This window comes from Equus przewalskii, chromosome 5 (assembly GCF_037783145.1).
Source record: "Equus przewalskii isolate Varuska chromosome 5, EquPr2, whole genome shotgun sequence".
In the NCBI taxonomy this organism is placed as follows: domain Eukaryota; kingdom Metazoa; phylum Chordata; class Mammalia; order Perissodactyla; family Equidae; genus Equus; species Equus przewalskii.
Window position 1 is genome coordinate 74,200,347 of NC_091835.1, and position 20,737 is coordinate 74,221,083.

Below are 20,737 nucleotides of genomic sequence, written 5' to 3' on the forward strand. Positions count from 1 at the left end.
TCTTTCTCTAGTAACACTTACCAAGTTATTTTATTTTTGTAAACTCATCATGCAAATTTATAGTTTATGCGCTTTTGCACCACACTCCACTGTAGATTCCTCGAAATTAGGACATATTTCTTGTGCCTTTCATATTTTTATCCTCAAAGGCCAGTTCAGCACCTGAAAAATAGTAGACACTCAATACATATTAATTGAGTGAAATATATTTACATTGAAATGTAGTCTGTTTTTTAAAGCTTCACAATATTTTTGATGGTGTCCTTGAATGCCTGCTTCACTTGCTGATTTCTTAGAGTATAAATGAAGGGGTTTAATAAAGGAGTAATTGAAGTAATGAGCACAGCCATTCCTTTGTTGAAAGCACCTTCTTCTTTTGCAGAGGGATTAATGTACATAAATATGCAGCTCCCATAAGACAGGGAGATGACAATCATGTGGGAGGAACAAGTGGAAAAAGCCTTTGTCCTTTGCTGGGCAGAAGGGATCCTCAGAATAGTCCTGATAATATATGTATAAGAAAGTGTCACCAGCAGCAGAGTAACCACCAGATTCACAACTGCCAAGAGGATGACCATCAATTCTAAGAGGCTTGTGTCTGAGCAGGCAAGCTCCAGGAGGGGCCCATAGTCACAAAAATAGTGATTCAGCACATTGGAGGCACAGAAATCCACCTGGCTCATCAGGATGATTGGGGGCAAGATAGCTAGTAATCCCCCCAGCCAGGAGCAGAACACAAGTTGTATGCAGACTCTGCTGCTCATGATGGTCAGGTAATGCAGGGGTTTGCAGATGGCCACGTAGCGGTCATAGGACATAGAAGCTAAGAGGTAAAATTCTGTTCCCCCAAGAAATATAGCAAAAAAATACTGGGTCATGCATCCAGCAAAACTGACGACCTTATTTCCTGTTGTCATGCTGGTCAGAAATCTGGGAATGAAAATGGATGTGAAGGAAATTTCCAAGAAGGAGAAATTCCGGAGGAAGAAATACATGGGGGTCTGGAGGTGGGGGTCTACCAGAGTGAGAATGATGATGGTCAGATTTCCTAGGACACTTAGCAGGTAGGCAAGGAACAGAAAGATGAATATCACCACCTGGAGTTCAGGTTGGCTTGTGAGGCCCATCAGAATGAACTCAGTAAACGTGGTCTTGTTTTTCATTGTTGACTTTTAGTAGAGCTAAAGGGAAAAGGTGAGAATAATGAAAACCAAAGTTTCTCAGGCAGGAGAGATAAAGCTGATTGTAATCCACAGGATCAGGTCATATATTACTCTCTATCCATTTGGCCCAAACCATCCGTTGGACGGGACTTGGCTCCATGGAAGCCCCATATCTTCTAAGTAAGTGACCTTACTCTTAAAGGTTTTGTGATTCCTCAGATCAATCTATTTCTAGATACTTAACAGAATCTGTTACAGAATAATTACTCAAAATTTTTTCAGAAGCATACATTTTTGAACCTATCCTTTCCTCCCAAAATGTTTGTGAAATCTCCACATTTAAGTCACTTTCCCCTGACTCTCTTAATCTCTCTTACTTCTGTGCTCTTGGTAGAAACATCTCTAGCTGATTCTTGTTCTGTGCTTTCCTTTGCCTTCCTTGGCCCTTTTCCCTCTCTGGTCTTTTTTCCCCTCCCTGTACTAATTGATGCTTCACTAGCTATCTGCCATCAATCCTCACCTTCATTACTGTTCAAATATCTGCCTTCTCTGTTTCAGAAACCAATGGGAATTTCCCCATGCATATAATGCTGAAGATCCCGACACATAATTGATTTTTTTATACACCCCCAGTTCTTTTTTAGGATGAATTTGTAATAGGGCTTTAGGACTTTAAGATCTTTGGTTCAATCATATCTCACTGTATATTGTGAGCCTCTTTGTCTACATGAACAAGGCCCAGGCATCAATAAATCATATTAATTAGCATTTTCTTATTTGTTTCTCTGCCATGTTCACAGTCTCCGAGGCAGTGATTTGGGCTATATCTCTGAGAAAAGACATCTTGAGAGACCCACAGGCAGCATCTCAGAGTGGATTTTGCACAAATTCTTAAAGAGTCCTCAATGGCAAACTCAGGATGACAGTTTGTCATGCCTCAAGCTTTCCTGTCCTCTATTCTTGCCATACAGAAATCAGGAAGAGGGATATCCATGTTTCTGACAGTAAGAGTCTTTTGTAGATAAATTGGTAATCCTCAAGGAAAGAAGCTTTGGTGGTGGTACTGTGTGCATCTTTAGATTTTTCTGATTAAGAGACAAGGACAATATAAGCGGGCCGTCTAATTCACATGAATATGGGCTAGAAAAATCAAACCCTGACAATCATTCTTGTCAATCCCCCCATTATTCCATACAGCTTTCGGAGGCATCAGGTGATGGTGAACATTGAGCTGGATCCAATACAACCCTCCCTTCCCTGTTTGTACTCACCTGTGGTCTTTGGCAAGTATTGCATTTCATCCAGATTTTCACAACTGATTGATTTCATGATCCACGTTTATAGAATAATAACACCAGCGACTTTAAAAACATACAGTGCTCACACTCCTGACGATCTGAATGACTGCAGTGGGTTATTTATCTTGTTGTTTCTAAGAGGTAAGCGAAAGTTGAGATGAGCCATGTGAGTCTTTGAGGACAATTAAATGTAACATGTTTTCTATTGGCTCCCATCCGCTTGTACCTTCTCTTAATGGAAGTTCCCAAGTTTGTGGGGCTTAACTAAGAAGGAACTGTATTACCTTCCATTCTATGAATCCAAACCTGAAGCCAAACATAGTTCCTGAGAGACATGGTCTTTCACATGTGTAATAAAAAAGAAAAACAAAGAAGCAAAACCTCCCATAGCACCAGCAATGATAGAATTAGAAGTGAGGAATCTAATAAACTGAAATTTCCTTAATATTTCTGTTCTAAGGGAGATTATTGTGAAGTCCTTAGAAGGCAGAGTATGGGCTTATTTGCAGTTTCTAAGTTAGCCAGAGCGACACAGGTTTTATCTGCTCTTTTTGGAACATGTACTTGGGGATCAATTTCCTGAAGAAGCTAAAGATGCCCTGTGGACCCTAGTTCAAAAGACGCAAGTGAACCTCAATTGTTGACAAGTGTGAGAACAAGCTGTAAACATACCGCTGAGGAGAGAAGGTCCAGAGAGACCATGATACGGGTTCCATGAGAGAATCTGCCCCAGCCTTGAGGTTAGTGAAGCTGAGAGCAATGACGTGAGACCCCTGAGGATTGGTATGCCTGGCCTAGTCATTGTTCCTATTATTTCTCCCTTTAATAACCCAATTTAGCTAGTGTTCAAACCTGATATAATTCATTTATATCGCTCCACAGTGGATTACCCCCGCCTTCACAATGTCACTTCACAGTGCATTACCACAACCTTAATGCCATGGTATCCTCCATTAATACCTGCATACCTAATATTACTGAAATTAATACTCCATCCAATCAGCAACTAGGAAATATTTTGCTGTTATACATTTGACTAATATGTCCTATTCTATGACTAGCTCTACTGCCTTTAGAAGCAATTTGCCTTCACCTTTGAAGGAGCAATACATTTTCACTTGCCTTCCAATGGGATATTTCAATGGCCTACCAATGCATGTAACTTTGCAGGCAAGATCTTAAGCACATCCAACTTATCTAGGAACACAGATATGACATTGTATTGAGAACATCTTCCTCCTGCATGGAAATTCAAAAGATGCACTCTCACAGGATATACTTGTCACAGAACTTTCCAATCAGGGTTGGGCCGTTGCATCCTGTAAAATTCAAGGCCCTGCTACTTCAGTAAAATTTCTGAACATTCCTCGTCATCCCAGGAATGATTCATACCTGATGCTGTAAACAACCGACTCTCGCTTGAATCAGCACTTCTTACTTTAAAGTAGACTCAGCACTTACTGTGGCATTTTGCCCTCAGAGGCAACGTATTCTTTATTTACAAATTTTATTTAAGTCCATTATGCTGTTACTAACTTTGAATGGGCCACCCAACAACAAAAGGCTCTAGAATCTGTCAAAACTGCAATAAAATAGGCACTCACATTAGTGTCCCACCTAGAGACTCCTTCACTGTAGAGGCTTCAACAACCTCCTTTTATTCATCCTGGAGTCCTTGGATCAACCACTGTGGCCATAAACTGTTCATGGGTTTCTGCTGCAAGAAGCTATCTTCCTTGGCTGCACCCCACGCCCCATTAGGATGGCAACTGTTGGCTGCATACTGGGCCCTTCTTCAGATGAATTCTTTCAGAAGTCCTGAGCCTGTGACTCTCTGTGCCCACTTGTCCATTATGCCTCTGGTCATTGAGGAAGCACCCCGCAAACTTGGCATGGCTACAGACACCTCATTATGAAAATGAACATGCTGCTTTTACAGCCAAACCTGGGCCCTCTGACATATCCCACCTTCAGGAGGAAGTTGTTTCCAGGTCCTCAGTCCTTTGCTGGATGTAATGGTGCCTGAAGAGGTCACCCTCTCCCATATCCATTGGCCACCTGGGGAGCTCCTTGGGATCAACTAAGTGATCAGGAAAGGAAGTTTGTATACTTTATAGATGTCAGTACTGCCATCATACGTGATGGAGACCACTGAAGAGCTGCTGCATTCCCTTCCCTAACTGCGACACCCCTGATCAAGGATGAGACCCAAGGGTCAGCACTAGAGGCTTGGCACTAGAGGATGTCCTGGTCAACAACTGGCCCCTTCACAATAAAGAGTATAGTCATCTGGTCTGGCCAGTGGCAGCAACAATTCCTTATGCAGGGTGTTTCTGCCCCTCCACTGGGGTAAAGAACTCTGGGAATTTCTTGCCTCACAGATACCCAAAATACTACTCAAGGTCACGTGTGTTCTCCACATACAAAAATTCATTTTTCAGAGACTTACTACAATGCACAGTCTAATAAATTGGCTTGGATTTCTGGGAAACATACTGGCACAGCCTCAGATTAACGCCACTAACGTTGGCCTGGTGGGCCCATGAAATATCAGACCATAGAGTGATCTCTGTTCTAAAGGCCTAAGAAAAATGAAAGGGATTTCCCCTGTCCTCTGCCATAGATGACATAGTGACTAACCAATGCACTTTATGAGAGAAAACGTGCCACTGCCTCAATAATTGATGAGGCTCAATTCCTTGGAGGCTGTCCCATAGCCAATGGCAAATAGATTTCATGGGGTCACTGATTCCTTCTAGAGAGGACACTTACTATTCTCTGACCATGGTAGATACTTATAAGGGAATATTACTCACCTAACCTTCCAGATGTGTCATCATTGAAGTCATAATACAAGGCCTGAACAAGACACTTGTATTACCTTCAGAGTGCCAGACATTATCGATAGTGACCAAGCCACTTATGTCACTTCTTAAAATACACAATGCTGGGCTCTTAAACGAGGCATTTGATGAGATGCCTCACCACTCCCCCTACCCACCTTACCAGCCTCAGTCCGCAGCTTCATGGAGTGCAATAATGGCTTACTGAAAGAAACCTTGCTAAAATGAAAGAATAATACACAGTCTTCTAAATGAGTTTCACTACCGTCAGCCTTAGTTATGCTCAACTTCTGCCCTTTAGGGCTAATCACTTTGTCCTGATCACTGGGCTTACTGGTACCTTATAAATGGAAACCTCCCCATACGAGACATTTCTGTCAAAACAGTCATTCCTGTTTGGCCTTTGGTTTCCTAATTATAGTACCCCACCCTTATATCCACTCATAGCCCACTCCCAGGCCTTCCTCCTAATCTCACCTGTACTCTGTATACCTTTTATGCCAATATTTTATTTTGGGCAATGAAACTTTCCTTGGTCTCTCTCAACACAAACATGCTGTTTTCCTACCAATTGCACTCACTTTGCTCACAATCTTGTGAGTCACAGGTATGACCTTAGGCACACACAATGCCACCCCACAAACTCACATTGTTAATGCCAACTTTCTAACGTGTGCAAGAAACAGCCAATGGTTTGACCACTTTAAATGAAGGACAATGCTCTCTGGTGGCCATGGTAGCTGATAATCATCAGACTTTGGACCATTTATTGGCTACCCAGGGAGAGATCTGTGCCCTTAAAGGGACTTCTTGTTGCGCGTGGATAAACAAGACAGGCGGTTACGCAAGTAACCTGTCAAATAAGAGACAAGGTCAAAATATTCAATAATACACGCAAGATATTTGAGCAAAAGACTCAGACTTCTATTGATATATTTTCCTGTCTTCCCCCCAACAGCCTGGGGTAATCACATTTGGATAATTTTCTAGAGGCTACTCATACTCATAGTACTCTGCTTCACAGGCCCTTAGTTTCTCAAATTCGGAGTAAGGTAAGTCCAAATTCAATAATGTGAAACAATGCATTTCAGTCATCTCACAAAAGGGGTGAATTATGACAAAGACGAAGACTCCACTTTTGATGTTTGACAACTGAAAGCTTTCAAGCCCAACCTTTCCCCTTTTGCTCCACATCTGGGCAAGCTGATAAGAAAGCCCACTGCTTGCTCCCCTGATGCCGGAGAGGAATGACCGGCCCCACCTTCGTGCCATGAGAAAAAGCAAAGCCACTAGTTTCGTTCTTCCCATTCAGACCAGCTTGCCCTGTTCTCCCTGAAAAATCCCATTTTATGAGTAATAAACCTTTTAAAATCCTCTTGGTGCAGGTGGAGTCATTAGACTCTACCTCTAAACCAGCTCGGGGTGGAGGGTTGATCTCGCCTTCTACTGGGCAAACACCAAATGCATCCCTTCTTGACAGTTCAAGAATGTGCCCCCAGCAACGATCTCACCTGTCTCCAGCATCCTCACAAGTTTTCCTTCTCTACTGGATCTTTTCCATCAGCACAGAGATTTGCAATTATTATTTTTTAATCTTAGAATACTGGCTTCACCTAATTTTACTCTGTAGCTAATTCCATATTTTTTCTTCCCTTTAAATCAAAGTTGTTGAGCGTTTTCTCTACTTATTTCCTAGTGTTTTTCTCTCCATTGATCATTTATAATGAGATTTGTGGTCTATAATTGAGAAATATAACAAGAAATTTCCATGTATTTTGTGTGTAGTTCAATGAATAAAGTGAACCCACTTGTAACCTCCACTCAGGTAAAGGAATAGAATCTTACCACCCGCAGAAGCCCCACATGGGTTCCTTTCTAATCAAACATCTTCTTTACCTACTAGATGTAACCATTAACCTTATTTTTATAGTGGAACTTCATTGCTTTCCTTTATAATTTTACTGAGCTCTAAACAATATAATTTAGTTTTGCTCATTTCTGAACTTTGTATAAATGGAATTACATTGTATCTACTCTTTCCTATATAGCTTAATTCACTCAAGAGTATGTTTGAAGATTCATCTATGTTATTGCTTTTCTTTGTGCTTCATTCATTTTTCACTTCTGCATAGCACTGCATTGTATAAATTTACCATAAAAATTATTTGCTCATTTTACTGTTGATAGAAATTTAGATTGTTCCCATTTCAGGGAAATTTTGAACATATTGATATGAGCATTTTTGTACACATGTGCTAAAGCATGTTTAGAGAACTTTGTTCAGACAATAGATCCAGATTATTTCGTAGTGCATTTAAAACTTTTCAAACATACTAACATTTTCTGATTATATTTTCGATATTGATTTCTGGCTTAATTACACTGTGGCCAGAGAACAAATTCATATTTTTTGTTAAAACCTCATAATATATGACTAAAATTGATTTTGCAGATGTTCACTAAGATTTACCTGCCTATTTACCATGTTTATAGTTATCCATCCTTTCTTTCATCTGATTCCTCCCATTTGAGACCTTAATACAGAGAGATACCTCAGAGAAATCTTGCATACCCTTTACCAGGTTTGCCCAAATAGTAACATCTTCCAAAACTATAGTACAACCCTGATATTGACATTACAATCCATTGACCTTTTATAACTTGTTGTAGTCTGGTTCTTCCTGTGGCAAATATTTTCAGTTTTTTCCTATGTTAAAATATCTTTATTTCATAATTTCTTTGTTTATAAAATAAGCCTTTTGTTTAAATTTAACATACATAAGAAAACTACACAAAAAAGAAGTACATAGATCGAGTAAATATCACATCTAAATAACTGGCACCCAGAAATTTGTGCTGTCTCTTGGTGTGATTTCTTTGGCTTTATCCTATCTGAGGTCTGCTCAGCTGCTTGAATCTTAAGGTTTATGTGTTTTTTCCAAATTTAACAAGTTTTCAGTAATTATTTCTTTGAATACATTTTCAGCTCCACTCTCTTTTCCCCTTCTGGGAATCCAATTTTACTAGTGTTAGCTCTTTTCTAATTTTCCCATGAATCCCTGAGGCTTTGTTCATTTTTTAAAAAATCTATTTATTCTCTGTTGTTCAGACCAGGTAAATTCTACTGGTCTGTCTTCAATTCACTGATTCTTTTCATTTGTTTCAAGAGAATTTATCATTGCACTGAAGCGTTTTTATGATGTCTGTTCTAAAATCTATGAGATAATTCCAACACTTGATTCATCCCAGTGTTGGCATCTTGTCTTTTCTCACTCAAGTGGTAGTATTTCTGATTCTTTGTGTGATGAGCAATTTTTTATTGAATTCTTAATATTTTGGATGTTTTATTAAAATATTCTGAATCCTTCTTAATATTATTTTTGAGTAGTCAGTCTCTTTGCTGAGGTGAAGCACAGGCCAAATGGGTGTGTATGTTCAGCCTCTTGCTCAGTGCCTCCAACATCATGCTGGCGAAAGCGGAGTGCCACAGCTACACCACCTCATTGCAGATGAGTGGGTGGAAGTTCAGCCTTCTTCTCGGCCCTGATGACATCTTCACACTGAAAGGAGGGCACCGATTCACGCTTTTTGCCTTTTAGTGGGGGTCTACACTTAGCCCCCTACTGGACCCTGCTATCAGCAGAGAGGGGCAAGCAGAGAGCTGACTCTCACCACTTTGTTGCTGAATGGCAGGACTTCTCAGTTGCCTGCTAGGAAGTGGCCAGGGGAACACTAGCCCACCTCACTCCACTTCATCCCACATCTTTGATGGCAGGTGGAGGTGGAGAGTCAGCTCCCCACTGGAATCTGCTCACACAATGAAGGGGAAAGTGGAGTACCCATAGCTCCTCCTCACACAACATCATTCTGCCCTGTTACAGACTGGGGGGAGGAGAGAGTGCTGAGCAGACCTGTTTTGCACTGCCTCATTCAGTCTTGTTGCTCCCAGTTGGGTGTGGACTTTCAGCCTCCCACGGGACCCCACTGACAGCAGGGTTGGGAGAAAGTAGAGCGCAGCCCCAAATAACACCACCTTGATCAGTCTTATTGTGGCAGACTCATTGCTGCCAGGTGGGAATGGAGGCCAGCCCACCACTGGACTCTGCTCTTACGACCCTGTAGGGGGAACTGAAGTAGTGCCTATTTCCAATGGATGGGGAATGAAACCTCAGCTCCCCACTCAGCCCCACTGATAGTACCCTGGCAGGGAAATCAGGGAGTAATTCACTTCCACTGAGCAGGGGATGGAAGATTCACCCCCATTTGTCCCTGCTGACACTACCTGGTGGAGGAATCAGATCACCACCTGCTACAACCAGGCAGGAGAAGGAAGATGGCTCCCTTCTCTGGTCTGCCGACATTGCTGGGTGGGCAGATTAGAGCACTGCCCCCTGCTTATGCAGGATGGGAAGGCAGAGTGGAAGATCGACTCCCTGCCTGGCTCTGCTGCAACACAGAGGATGGGTGTGAGGTTTTTCTGTTGGTGTTTGACTGGAGCAGGGCAGGCATTGTCCAAAGGGTTTCCATTGTTAGGCCACCATTTTCTTGGTCCTTTGGCTAGGAAAAAAAGGCTTTTCTTGGAGTTGTTTTTTTTTTTTTTTTATTTCTTTGCCTGTTGGTGGTTCCAGATCGAAAGCTTCTCAAGTTCCCTGTCTGGGTATATAGGAGGCAATTAGAAAACCCAAGGGACATTCTGTCATGTTGTTCCTCAATTTCTGAGGTCCTCCGGTGGTCTTCCTTCTTCTTTCCACCTTTCAGAGTCTCTTATGCTTGTTTTTTGGGTAATGTCCAGGGTTTTTTAGTTGTAAGATCTTGGAGCGATGCTTCTACTCTACCTCTGCTGGAATGAGAAGTGATCTTTAGCTCCTAAGGACATTTTCATTGAATATAGATTCTAAGCTGACAGTTTTTTCATTTATTTTTGTGTACACTTTTATTTATTTATATTGAGGTGTGATTAATATAAAAAATGCTGTGCATATTTAATGTATACATCTTGATGAGTTTGAAGATAAGTATACACTCATAAACAAAGCCATACATTTAACTATTACCTTGAAAAATATCCTCCCTCCCTCCCTGATTTTTGTGTGTGACAAGAACATTTAATGTAAGATCTACTATCTTAACAAATTTTTAAGCACACAATACAGTTCTGTTAACTATATGCACCATGCTGTGCAGTAGATCTCAGGACTTATCCATCTTCCATAACTAGAACCATGTATCTATGCATCTATGTAACTATGTATCTATAACTATGTATGTTGACAAACATTTCCCCAATTCCCCCTCCTCCCAGCCCCTGCGAACCACCATTCTACTCTCTGTTTCTAACAGTTCAGTTGTTTTAGATTCAACATGTAAGCGAGATCGTACAATATTTACCCTTCTCTTCTGGCTTATATATATGTATATATATCCGATATATATACAAATATGCATAATATATATGATACATATACCAACATGAAAATCAATCATTATTTATTACAGTATTAGTTTAGGATAATTGCATGGGACACCACTTCAGGAGGAATTAGCAGCTTCCAGCTTAAAGAACCCATCCCTGCCCCAATATCCAATTTATAAAAATAAATATTAAAATGTAGAAATACTCTTGTGGGCAGCTTGTCAAAGGACAACTCTAGAAAACACATGAATTTCATGAAAGATACCAAGCGTGCCTGTCCTAGAAAAAAGTTGATGAACACATTTCTTGGCTCTGCTATAGATAACAATGGTCTCTCCGACACTCAACACAAATTGAGCATGTTTTCACAACTTGTTATACCAAATGTTGAAGCCATTTAGGTTTTCAGAGTTCAAATTGATAGTGGCCACAGGTCCTTGAGACTTCAAACTCTGCCCTTGCTGCAGCATGCTGACCATCCTCTGGTACGCTGTCTCTTGAGCTGACTTGCTGCTGCTGTTGCTGCCAGCTCTAACGCTCTGTGCACCGCTGTTCACCATTCTCCAGCTTTCAGTTCTTTAAAACCTCGTGACAGGCCAGTTCTCCCGTTCCTCATACTCAGTGGCTGGTGATCACACACTAGTGGGCCCTTCACTGATCTGCTGCGTCACGGTGGTGTGCTTCTCCTGTCTTCAATACTGTGCGCTGGGTCTGAAATCCGGCTCCCTCAGGTTTATGATCTCTACTGTGGCCCTGGGGAATAGAGACCTGGCCTTTGAGGAATCCCACCCTCCTGCAGTGGCGGCTCTCCATACCAACTACAGTGGAAAGAACTTCCAATTTTAAGATGTAAACTCTCCCCAATTTGATCTATACAGTCAAAGCAACCCAGTCAAAATCTTAGCATGATTTTTTTGTAGATATTGACAAGTTGATTCTAAAACATACATGGAAGGCAAAGGAACTTGGATAATCTAAACAATTTTGAAAAAGAATAACCAAATTATGGCACTCACACTATTCAACTTCCAGCTTGAGATACAAGATAGACCACTTTTTGTTGGTGGATGTGATTGATTCCGTTCTGCGTTGCACTAAATCTAAGGTTGTTTTGCTTCCAAAGCTGAGATAGTTTGTCCTTAAGTCTAAATAAAACACAATGTGAGAAACTCCATGAAGCCCTAGATTCCTTACTGATCAAACATTCCACTGGCATCGGAGTTGAGCCTATTGAGATTCAGACTGATCTGTTTAAATTAAACCTTTTTCCAAATTTTCATAATACCTTCTAAAACCAGAAGCCAACGGAGGTTTAAAAGGTCAAAGAAGGTCAGCACTTGAAGGGGTCAGAGAGCTCGCTAGGTGTTGCGGGGCCGCCGACGGGAAGCAACAGGAATCACCCGCGCATGGGAACGCCATCTTGGATCGATGCGAGCACAAGACGAAGGACAAAACCCTGAACTGACCAAGAATTAAAACACACCAGAACTGAGTTTATCAACTGAATTGTCACAGCTCTTTACTAAGAAAAAACCTGGAACGGACTTAATTAAAAGTTTGTCTACCCAGCTGAAATGGGAACTCGAAAGCTAAATTCTGTTACTATAGGAAAATAAATTTCCATTTCTATACACCTGTTTTGTGGAATAATTAAGAAATATCTTACACACGTGAGTTATCGGGAACTCTTATAACAGTACCGCAAGGAAGAAAGTGTTCCTATTTTAGAGATGAGGAAATCGAGGGTCTGAATAACGAAGGCAGGTGGTACATGGCAAATTCAGGTCAATGTGACACTGTACTCTGTTCCTTCCTACCTAAAGTCCCCTCTCTCCCAAACCAAATGAGAAGTCGCTGCTGTTACAAATCCAAGCAGCATTTCCCTTCCACAGCATCCTTTCACTGCAAAAGTGATGTTTTCCAAACGTCGACTTTCAGTTTACCCTCTACAAAGAAAGGTAGCAGGTTGGGGCAACGACACAGTATTTCAGTTTCTATTTTTCCATGATTTTAGTTAATCTCTTTTAAATATTCAAAGTCTGCTATCCATGAATTTAAAACACAACTTGGGAAGCTCTTTAGAAAGAATCATGAGACATTAATTCCAGGAAACATCAAACAGCACACATGGTGAAATACTTTTACGGAACGTGGCACATTAAACACTCCTACTTGCTAGACAAAATGTCAAAATTTAATAATTTTACCTATAGCTTTAAGATTTTTCTTGTTCTCATTATTTCTTTTGGTGTCCCTCTTGCATATCTAAAACTTTTATTTCCCTTTCAATTAGGCATGAAAATCTTTTCCTTCTCCATGTGATCTCTAGTTTTGTGGCACTACTAGATTGAAATGATTTTGGACTTCACGTATAAAACTTTGAAAGAATACCAAAGCTTTATAGACATGATACTGCCAATTCTATTGTCTCTGCTTCTGGCTCTGACAATTCTTAAGCGTATAATTCCTGACTTCCAGAGGTGTTTTTACTTCCTTGTTTGTAATATCTCTTCCTTCCTTCCTTCCTTCCTTCCTCCCTTCCTCCCTTCCTCCTCCCCTCCCCCAACCCCTTCTCCTCCTTCATCTATCTGATGCCTACTATTGGCAGACTTTATTTCAGAATATCCTTGATTTGAAGCTTCTTCTAAGGAAATTTCCTAAGCCTCTGCTCTTAAACTATTCTGAGAGGCAAGCCACACCTTTCAGTCCAAATCCTGCTTTATCTCTTGCGTTGCTTCCCTACATTTACAACATTTATCTTACTCAAATTTCACATGTGCTTCCTAAGCTTGAGTCCATTTGCACATGGACAAATAAATACTTCTCATATGTTTATTTTTTCATCTGTGGTTTCAAACCAAACCTGATTAAATATACCTTGTGATTATTAATCTTACAAATATTTTCCTCCTGAATCCTTTATTTTGATTTATGGCTTTATCAACCATGCAGCTTTCCAAGTTTCAAAACTTCCTCACTTCTGTCACTAAATTACTTGAATTAAGATTGTAATTGTGTCCCTTCTCTTTACCCTCATGGGCCATGATGAGATGTTTACCGTCATTTGCTTGAACACCATTCTTGATTAATGGCTTGCCAGCCGTCTCAGATATAGGAGTAGATCTATTCTCTGCTCTACTATGTTCCCCTTAAAAGAATTTGATAGTATTACTTCCTTTCTTATAATTTATCTTGGCTCAATAATGCCTAGCTAACTCCTTAATGTGCAATAAATATCTTCATTATTGGACTTTTACCTTTCACTCTAAATTTATATCCTCCTACTGTTCCCATCACAAACTATGTTTCACCTCTCAAATTTCACCTCACAAGTGAAATGTCCCATGCAATCAAGAGTAAGGTTATTTGTCTCAAATCCTTTTTTATGTAATCTCTTTTATCCCTCTGTAATATCATTTAATGTTTGATTATAATTTACTTGTTTTTATATCTCTCTATGATACTAGACTGGGTGTTCCTAGAAATCTGCAACCATGTTTCTCATATTTGTATGCTCAACGTCCAGCATATCACTTGAAACATAGTAGACCCTTTACGTGTATTAATGAAAATATTTGTTAGTTAACATTTTATTGACTAAAAATAAATTTTAATTATCAAATCTTCACAATTTTTTTTACTGTGCTCTTAAAAGCTTGCTTCACCTGCTGATTCCTTAGGGTGTAAATAAAGGGGTTCAACAAGGGGCTAACTGAAGTCATGAGCAGAGATATTTCCTTGTCGAAGTTACCTCCTTTCTTTGGTGATGGGTTAATGTATAAAAAGATGCAGCTTCCATAAGAGAAGGTGATGACAATCAGGTGGGAGGAACAAGTGGCAAATGCCTTTGTCCTTTGCTGGGCAGAAGGGATCCTCAGAATGGTCCTGACGATGTATATATAAGAAAGTGTCACCAGCACCAGAGTAACCACCAGCGTCAAAACAGCTAAGAAGATGACTATTAATTCTAAGAGGCTTGTGTCTGAGCAGGCAAGTTCTAAGAGGGGTCTATAGTCACAGTAATATTGATTCAACACATTGGAGGCACAGAAATCTATCTGGCTCATCAGGATGAATGGGGGTAAGATGGCCAGGACTCCCCCTAACCAGGAGCAGAACACAAGTTGTATGCAGACTCTGCTGCTCATCATGGTCAGGTAATGCAGGGGTTTGCAGATGGCCACGTAGCGGTCATAGGACATAGAAGCCAAGAGGTAAAATTCTGTTCCCCCAAGAAATATAGCAAAAAAATACTGGGTCATGCATCCAGCAAAGCTGATGGCTTTATTTCCTGTTGTCAAGCTCATCAGAAATCTGGGAATAAAAATGGACGTGAAGGAAATTTCTAAGAAGGAGAAATTCCGAAGGAAGAAATACATGGGGGTCTTGAGGTGGGGGTCTACCAGAGTGAGAATGATGATGGTCAGATTTCCTAGGACACTTAGCAGGTAGGCAAGGAACAGAAAGATGAATATCACCGCCTGGAGTTCAGGTTGATCTGTGAGGCCCTGCAAGATAAACTCAGCAAATGTGGTCCAGTTTTTCATTGTTGACTTTCAGTAGATCTAAAGGGAAAAGGGAAGTTCACTGATGAAAACTGAAGTTTCCCAGGGTAGGAGAAATGAAGTTACCTGCAACCAACAGAATCGGGTTATATTATTACCCTTCATCCAACTGGCCCAAACCAGTGTCCCGCTGGACTAGGCTTGGATCTTTGGAAGCCCCAGGACTCCTGTACAAGTGGCCCTATTCGTAAAGCCTTTGTCATTTCTCATCAAGTTGACCAATTCCTGGATTCTTATCAAAAATATGTCACACAAGAAGCACTGTCTATACCTGTACTTTCTTACGAAATATTTAAATTTCCTACATTTAAATCTTTTTTTTTTTTTGAGGAATATTAGCCCTGAGCTAACATCCACCACCAACCCTCCTCCTTTTTGCTGAGGAAGATTGACCCTGAGCTAACATCTGTGCCCATTTTCCTCTATTTTATGTGTAGGACACCTGCCATAGCATGACTTGATAAGCGAACTATAGGTCCATGCCCAGGATCCAAATCGGTGAACCCCAGGCTGCCGAAGCAGAGCACGTGAACCTAACCACTACACCACCAGGCCAACCCCTTAAATCATTTTTATATGACTTCACTCATCTGTTTTACTTCTATGTCTTGGCAGAAATGCTTGTCTGTCCCACTTTCTCTTCTTCCTGTGTTCCCTTCGTATACGAGTATCTGATGCTTCACTGCAGATCTGGACCTGACCCTCATTTCCTTCACCGTCCAGCTCCCTGGAGTCCTCTGTAAGCAACCTGTGGGAATTCTCCCAATACAGGCGATGCTATAGACCCCAAATCCAAAGTTTATTTTTTGCTGTATCTTCACATTTTTCAGCGTGAGTGTCTGTTTGGGCTTTAGGATTCTGAGACTTGTTTCAGGACTCCGTCATTTTATACTTTAAGTCTTTTCCCACATGGTCAGGCTTCAGCCATCACTAAATGATATTAACGAGCATTAAGCCCTATGCTTCTCTGCCATATTCAGAGTATTCTGGGCACTGATTTGTCATCCCACTGGGAAGAGTGATATTGTGGCAGCCACAGGACACATGTCTCACAAAGGATTTTGCTCAAAGTTTTGAAGACTCCTGAATGGTATCTAAGAGGTTAGTTATAACCTCAAACCTGTGTTTCCACTATGCTTAGAACATAGAGACCAGAAAATTGACACCAGTATATTGATTACAGTTGTCCTTTGCAGATATATTGGTGGTCCACAAGGAAGGAAATTTTTGATATTAACATATCTTTGCCACCTTTAGCCTTATCTGATTATGAAAATTCCTGTGGTAAAGGACATTTTAAGGGATCCTCTAATCCACATGCACAGGAAGTTAGAACAATCATATACTTTCAGGTGTCATTGATAATTTTCTCATGACAGCCATACATGAATTTTGAGGGACCAGGCAAGGTGAAAATTGATCCATTTTCTCAGGGTCTGTCACTTCCCTGGTTGTTCTCACCTGTGATTTTTAACAGTAGTTTTGCATTTTCTTCCAGAACTTCACAGTGGTATAATTTCATGGTCCATGTCCACAGAATGATAACATCAGTGATTTTGGAAACTGGAGACATAAAGCGCTCATATTCTTCACAATCTGAATGACTGCAATGGTCTGTTTAATTGGCTGTTTTTAAAAGATGAATCCAAGGTGAGACGTCACATGCAAGTCTACAAAGAGTAAAAAGATTAGCATATTTTCTATGTACTATCTGACCACATCTGCCATGCTCTTTCATGGAAGTACCCAACCTTATCAGGCTTAACTAAATAAGAAATTACTTATTTCTCTATTAATCCAAATCATTCAGACTAGAATTAAATCTTAGTTCTTGAGAGAGAGAGAGTTCTACTTAAGACGAGCAAAACAGCACACCAAAGAATTTAAAAAGTAGCAGAGATAGAATTAAAAGAGAGGATTTATCAGACTGAACATCTTGTAAGTTTTCTGATCTATGATAAATTATATCGCTGTCCTGAGAAGCCAGGATATGGACTTCTTTGCAGCTTCTGTGTTAGCAAGAACGACCCATGACGCAGACCTTATCTGCTCCTTTTAGAGCAGGCACGTGGGGATCAATTTCCTGAAGAAGCTAAAGGTGCCCTGTGGACTCTAGTTCGGAAGATGCTAATGAACATGAATTCCGACAAATCTGTGAGCAAGTTGTGAGTACACGTCTGAGGGAAGAAGGTCCAGAGAGACCTTGTTGAAAGTGCAATGAGAGAATCGGCTACAGCCTAAGAGTCTGAGAGAGAGGTGAGAGCCCTAGATGACACCTCCAAGCATGGTTAGAACAATGATCACTTGGTCATCACTGAAATATGCTGCTGCATTGGTGACAGAATTGGAGGGTCATCAAAGAGCCCCAATTTCTGAAAATATTTCATAAATTATTTTTGAAAAATCAACACAATTAAGAGTCCTTTCATTTGTAGGAGGGTGGATAGCCCAACAAAGTAATTGCAAATTCATCAGAAATCAAACCATCTCTCAAATTATGATTAAAGCATTAATCCACCACCCACCTCATAATATAAACATATATTATCTAATTTTCTGTCCATCCCTTTCTTCTTGCTCATCACCTGATATTACAAGAATAAAGAACAAGGATCTTACTCAAAAAGGGAGAAAACATGTGGTTAAAAACTTTGTTTTGGATACAGATTTGTGTTCTCAGTAGATAAAAGATAAAAAGTCAACAGCAATACTAACATCAAGAACATTAACAGAAAGACCAAGGAGAATAGCAGGAATAACTAATCCTTACTTACTGCTTTCTGCTTTTTTGAAGCAGGAGCTGAGCCTGTTACACACATTAACTTACTTAATCATCACAGAAATCTTCTGAGCCTGGTCTTACTTTGATCAGCACTTACATATGAGAACATTTCAACAGACTAAATTGCTTACATTTATAATTTTCACTTAAGTATGGATCCTTAAACAATATAGTTTAGTGTTGCCTGTTTTTGAACTTTATAAAAATGGAATTACAATGTATGTATTCTTCCCTGGCTTGCTTCTTTTGTTCAATTTTACGTGTAATATTTATCTGTGTTGTTGCTCGTAGCTGTGATGCATTCATTTTCATTATAGTATTCAATTGTATGCATTTACCACAATTTATTCATTCATTCAGTTGGTAGGATTTTTTTTCATTTGGGGGAAATTATGAAAAGTACAGCTATACCGACACATGTCTGAAATTTTCTCTATGAAAATATATCCAAGAGTGGAATTTGTGGGTTACTGGGTATGTATAACTTCAACGTCACTAGTAATGCCAAACTGATTTCACAGTAGTTATTATTTGCAGTATTACCACCTCTGGTGTATCCACTTGCTCTCTGCCCCATATCCTCCTTACTCGGTACTTCAGATTGGCAATATTTACCTATCTGATTCTTGGGAAGTGGAACTCATGTGATATTAATTTGCTTTTCTGCGATTACTAGTATAGGTGAAGAATTTTCTTTACCTATATTGACTATTTATATTTCTCTTTTTTTTTTGGCGAGGGAAGATTGGCCTCACCAATGAGTTAATGTCCGTTGGCAACTTTCCTCTTTTTTTTGTTTTTCTCCCCTAAGTCCCAGTACATAGCTGCATATCCTAGTGGTAAGTCATTCTAGTTCTTCCATGCGGGATGCAGCCACAGCATAACTTGATGAGTGGTGTGTAGGTCCATGCCCAGGATCCGAACCAGCAAACCCTGGGCCACTGAAGCAGAGGGTGCAAAGTTAACCACTTGGCCATGGGCCTGGCCCCTGTATTTCTCTTTTTTGAAGTTCCTGTTCCAGTCTCCCGCTCACTTCTTTTTCATTGGGTTATCTGTCTTTTTCTTATTGGATGCATGGAGTTCTTTATATATTCTGAATGTAGTTACTTTTTGGGTTATATGAGTTGCAAATACCTTCTACTTTTCGCTCTGTTTATGGCGTTCTTTTGACAAATAGATTCTTAATTTTAAAGCAGCCAAATCTATCAATAGTTTGTTGTATCTAATTTAAGAAATTTTCCCTACCCCAAAGCCATGAAAATATTGCATTATCTTCTTAAAAATTAATTTTTTGTGTTTTAGGCAAAATTAATTTCCAGTTTCACTTTTCCCCCATATAAACACCAAATATTCCCAGCGCCGTTTGTTTGTAAGACTGCCCATTTTCCATTATAGTGATAACTTTATCATAAACCAAGGGCCCACATACACAAGTCAGTTTCTAGGTTCAATTGTCTTCCACTGGTCTATTTGTGCGTTCCTGAACCAATACTATACTGACTTAATTAACATAGTTTTAGAACAACTATTGACCTCTGGTAGAGTAATTCCCCTCATTTTGTTATCCTTCTTTTAGAATATGTCATTATTTTTGGTCCTCTGTAACTCATCAGAAATTTTCCTCATCAACTTTTACAGAAAAATCTATTGGAATTTTTATTGAGATTGCATTGACTCTATAGCAAACTTGTGAAAATTGATATCTTTAAGACATTCCGTTTTCTAGCACAGAAATGTGGTGCACCTTGCCATGTATTTGTATCTTTAAAACATCTCCAAATAAAATTTTATATTTTTCTCCAAGAATTCTTGAATATATTTATTCATAACTACCTGATTTTTATTTTTTATTTTTTGGGGAGGAAGATTGGCCCTGAGCTAACACCTGTTACCATTCTTCCTCTTTTTGCTTGAGGAAGATTGTCACTGGGCTAACATCTGTGCCCATCCTCCTCTATTTTGCAGGTGAGTCAACATCACAGCATGGCTTGAGGAATGGTGTAGGTCCATGTCCAGGATCCGAACCCATGAACCCAGGCCCCTGAAGAGGAGCACACTGAACTTAATCACTGTGCCACTGGGCCAGCCCCCATAACTACTTGATTTTTAAATGGTGTCTTTTTCTCAGTTTCATATTCGACTGCTTTGCTTTTGGCGTATAGATATGCAATTGATTTTTTTTTTAAAGATTTTATTTTTTTCCTTTTCCCCCCAAAGCTCCCCAGTACATAGTTGTATATTCTTCGTTGTGGGTCCTTCTAGTTGTAGCATGTGGGATGCTGCCTCAGCGTGGTTTGGTGAGCAGTGCCATGTCCGCACCCAGGATTCAAACCAACGAAACACTGGGCCGCCTGCAGCGGAGCACACGAACTTAACCACTCGGCCACGGGGCCAGCCCCGATATGCAATTGATTTTTATATGTTGATGTTGTATACAGTACCTTTACTTAAAATTAAAACCAAGATATTAAAACTCAAATATTCTATTGTTAGGTTTTTAAAATTTATCTCTGTTAATTTTATCCTGAATGTGCACATGAGACGTTCCAGATCAGAGATAGCTTTCTTATCAATTAGCTCTCAGTAAATAATAAGTATATCGGACCCTCTTACCCTGTCTTATTACTGGGGGGACATGATGACAGCCAGGTCAGGCATTCTATGTGAATAACT

General features: G+C 40.0%; 2 protein-coding genes across 2 annotated transcripts; both read right to left on the reverse strand.

Annotated features, from left to right (window-relative positions):
- Positions 1-233: 233 nt before the first annotated feature.
- LOC139083709 (olfactory receptor 6C4-like) lies at positions 234-1,163 on the reverse strand. Its single transcript, XM_070622173.1, has one exon. The coding sequence runs from the start codon at positions 1,161-1,163 to the stop codon at positions 234-236; it is 930 nt and encodes a 309-aa protein (XP_070478274.1).
- Positions 1,164-14,334: 13,171 nt separating this feature from the next.
- Positions 14,335-15,264, reverse strand: LOC103541628 (olfactory receptor 6C4-like). Its single transcript, XM_008508471.1, has one exon. The coding sequence runs from the start codon at positions 15,262-15,264 to the stop codon at positions 14,335-14,337; it is 930 nt and encodes a 309-aa protein (XP_008506693.1).
- Positions 15,265-20,737: the final 5,473 nt, after the last annotated feature.

Bases quoted from the DNA above. Each gene is read 5' to 3' on its own strand.
- LOC139083709 (XM_070622173.1), bottom strand. From the start codon at position 1,163: ATGAAAAACAAGACCACGTTTACTGAGTTCATTCTGATGGGCCTCACA.
- LOC103541628 (XM_008508471.1), bottom strand. From the start codon at position 15,264: ATGAAAAACTGGACCACATTTGCTGAGTTTATCTTGCAGGGCCTCACA.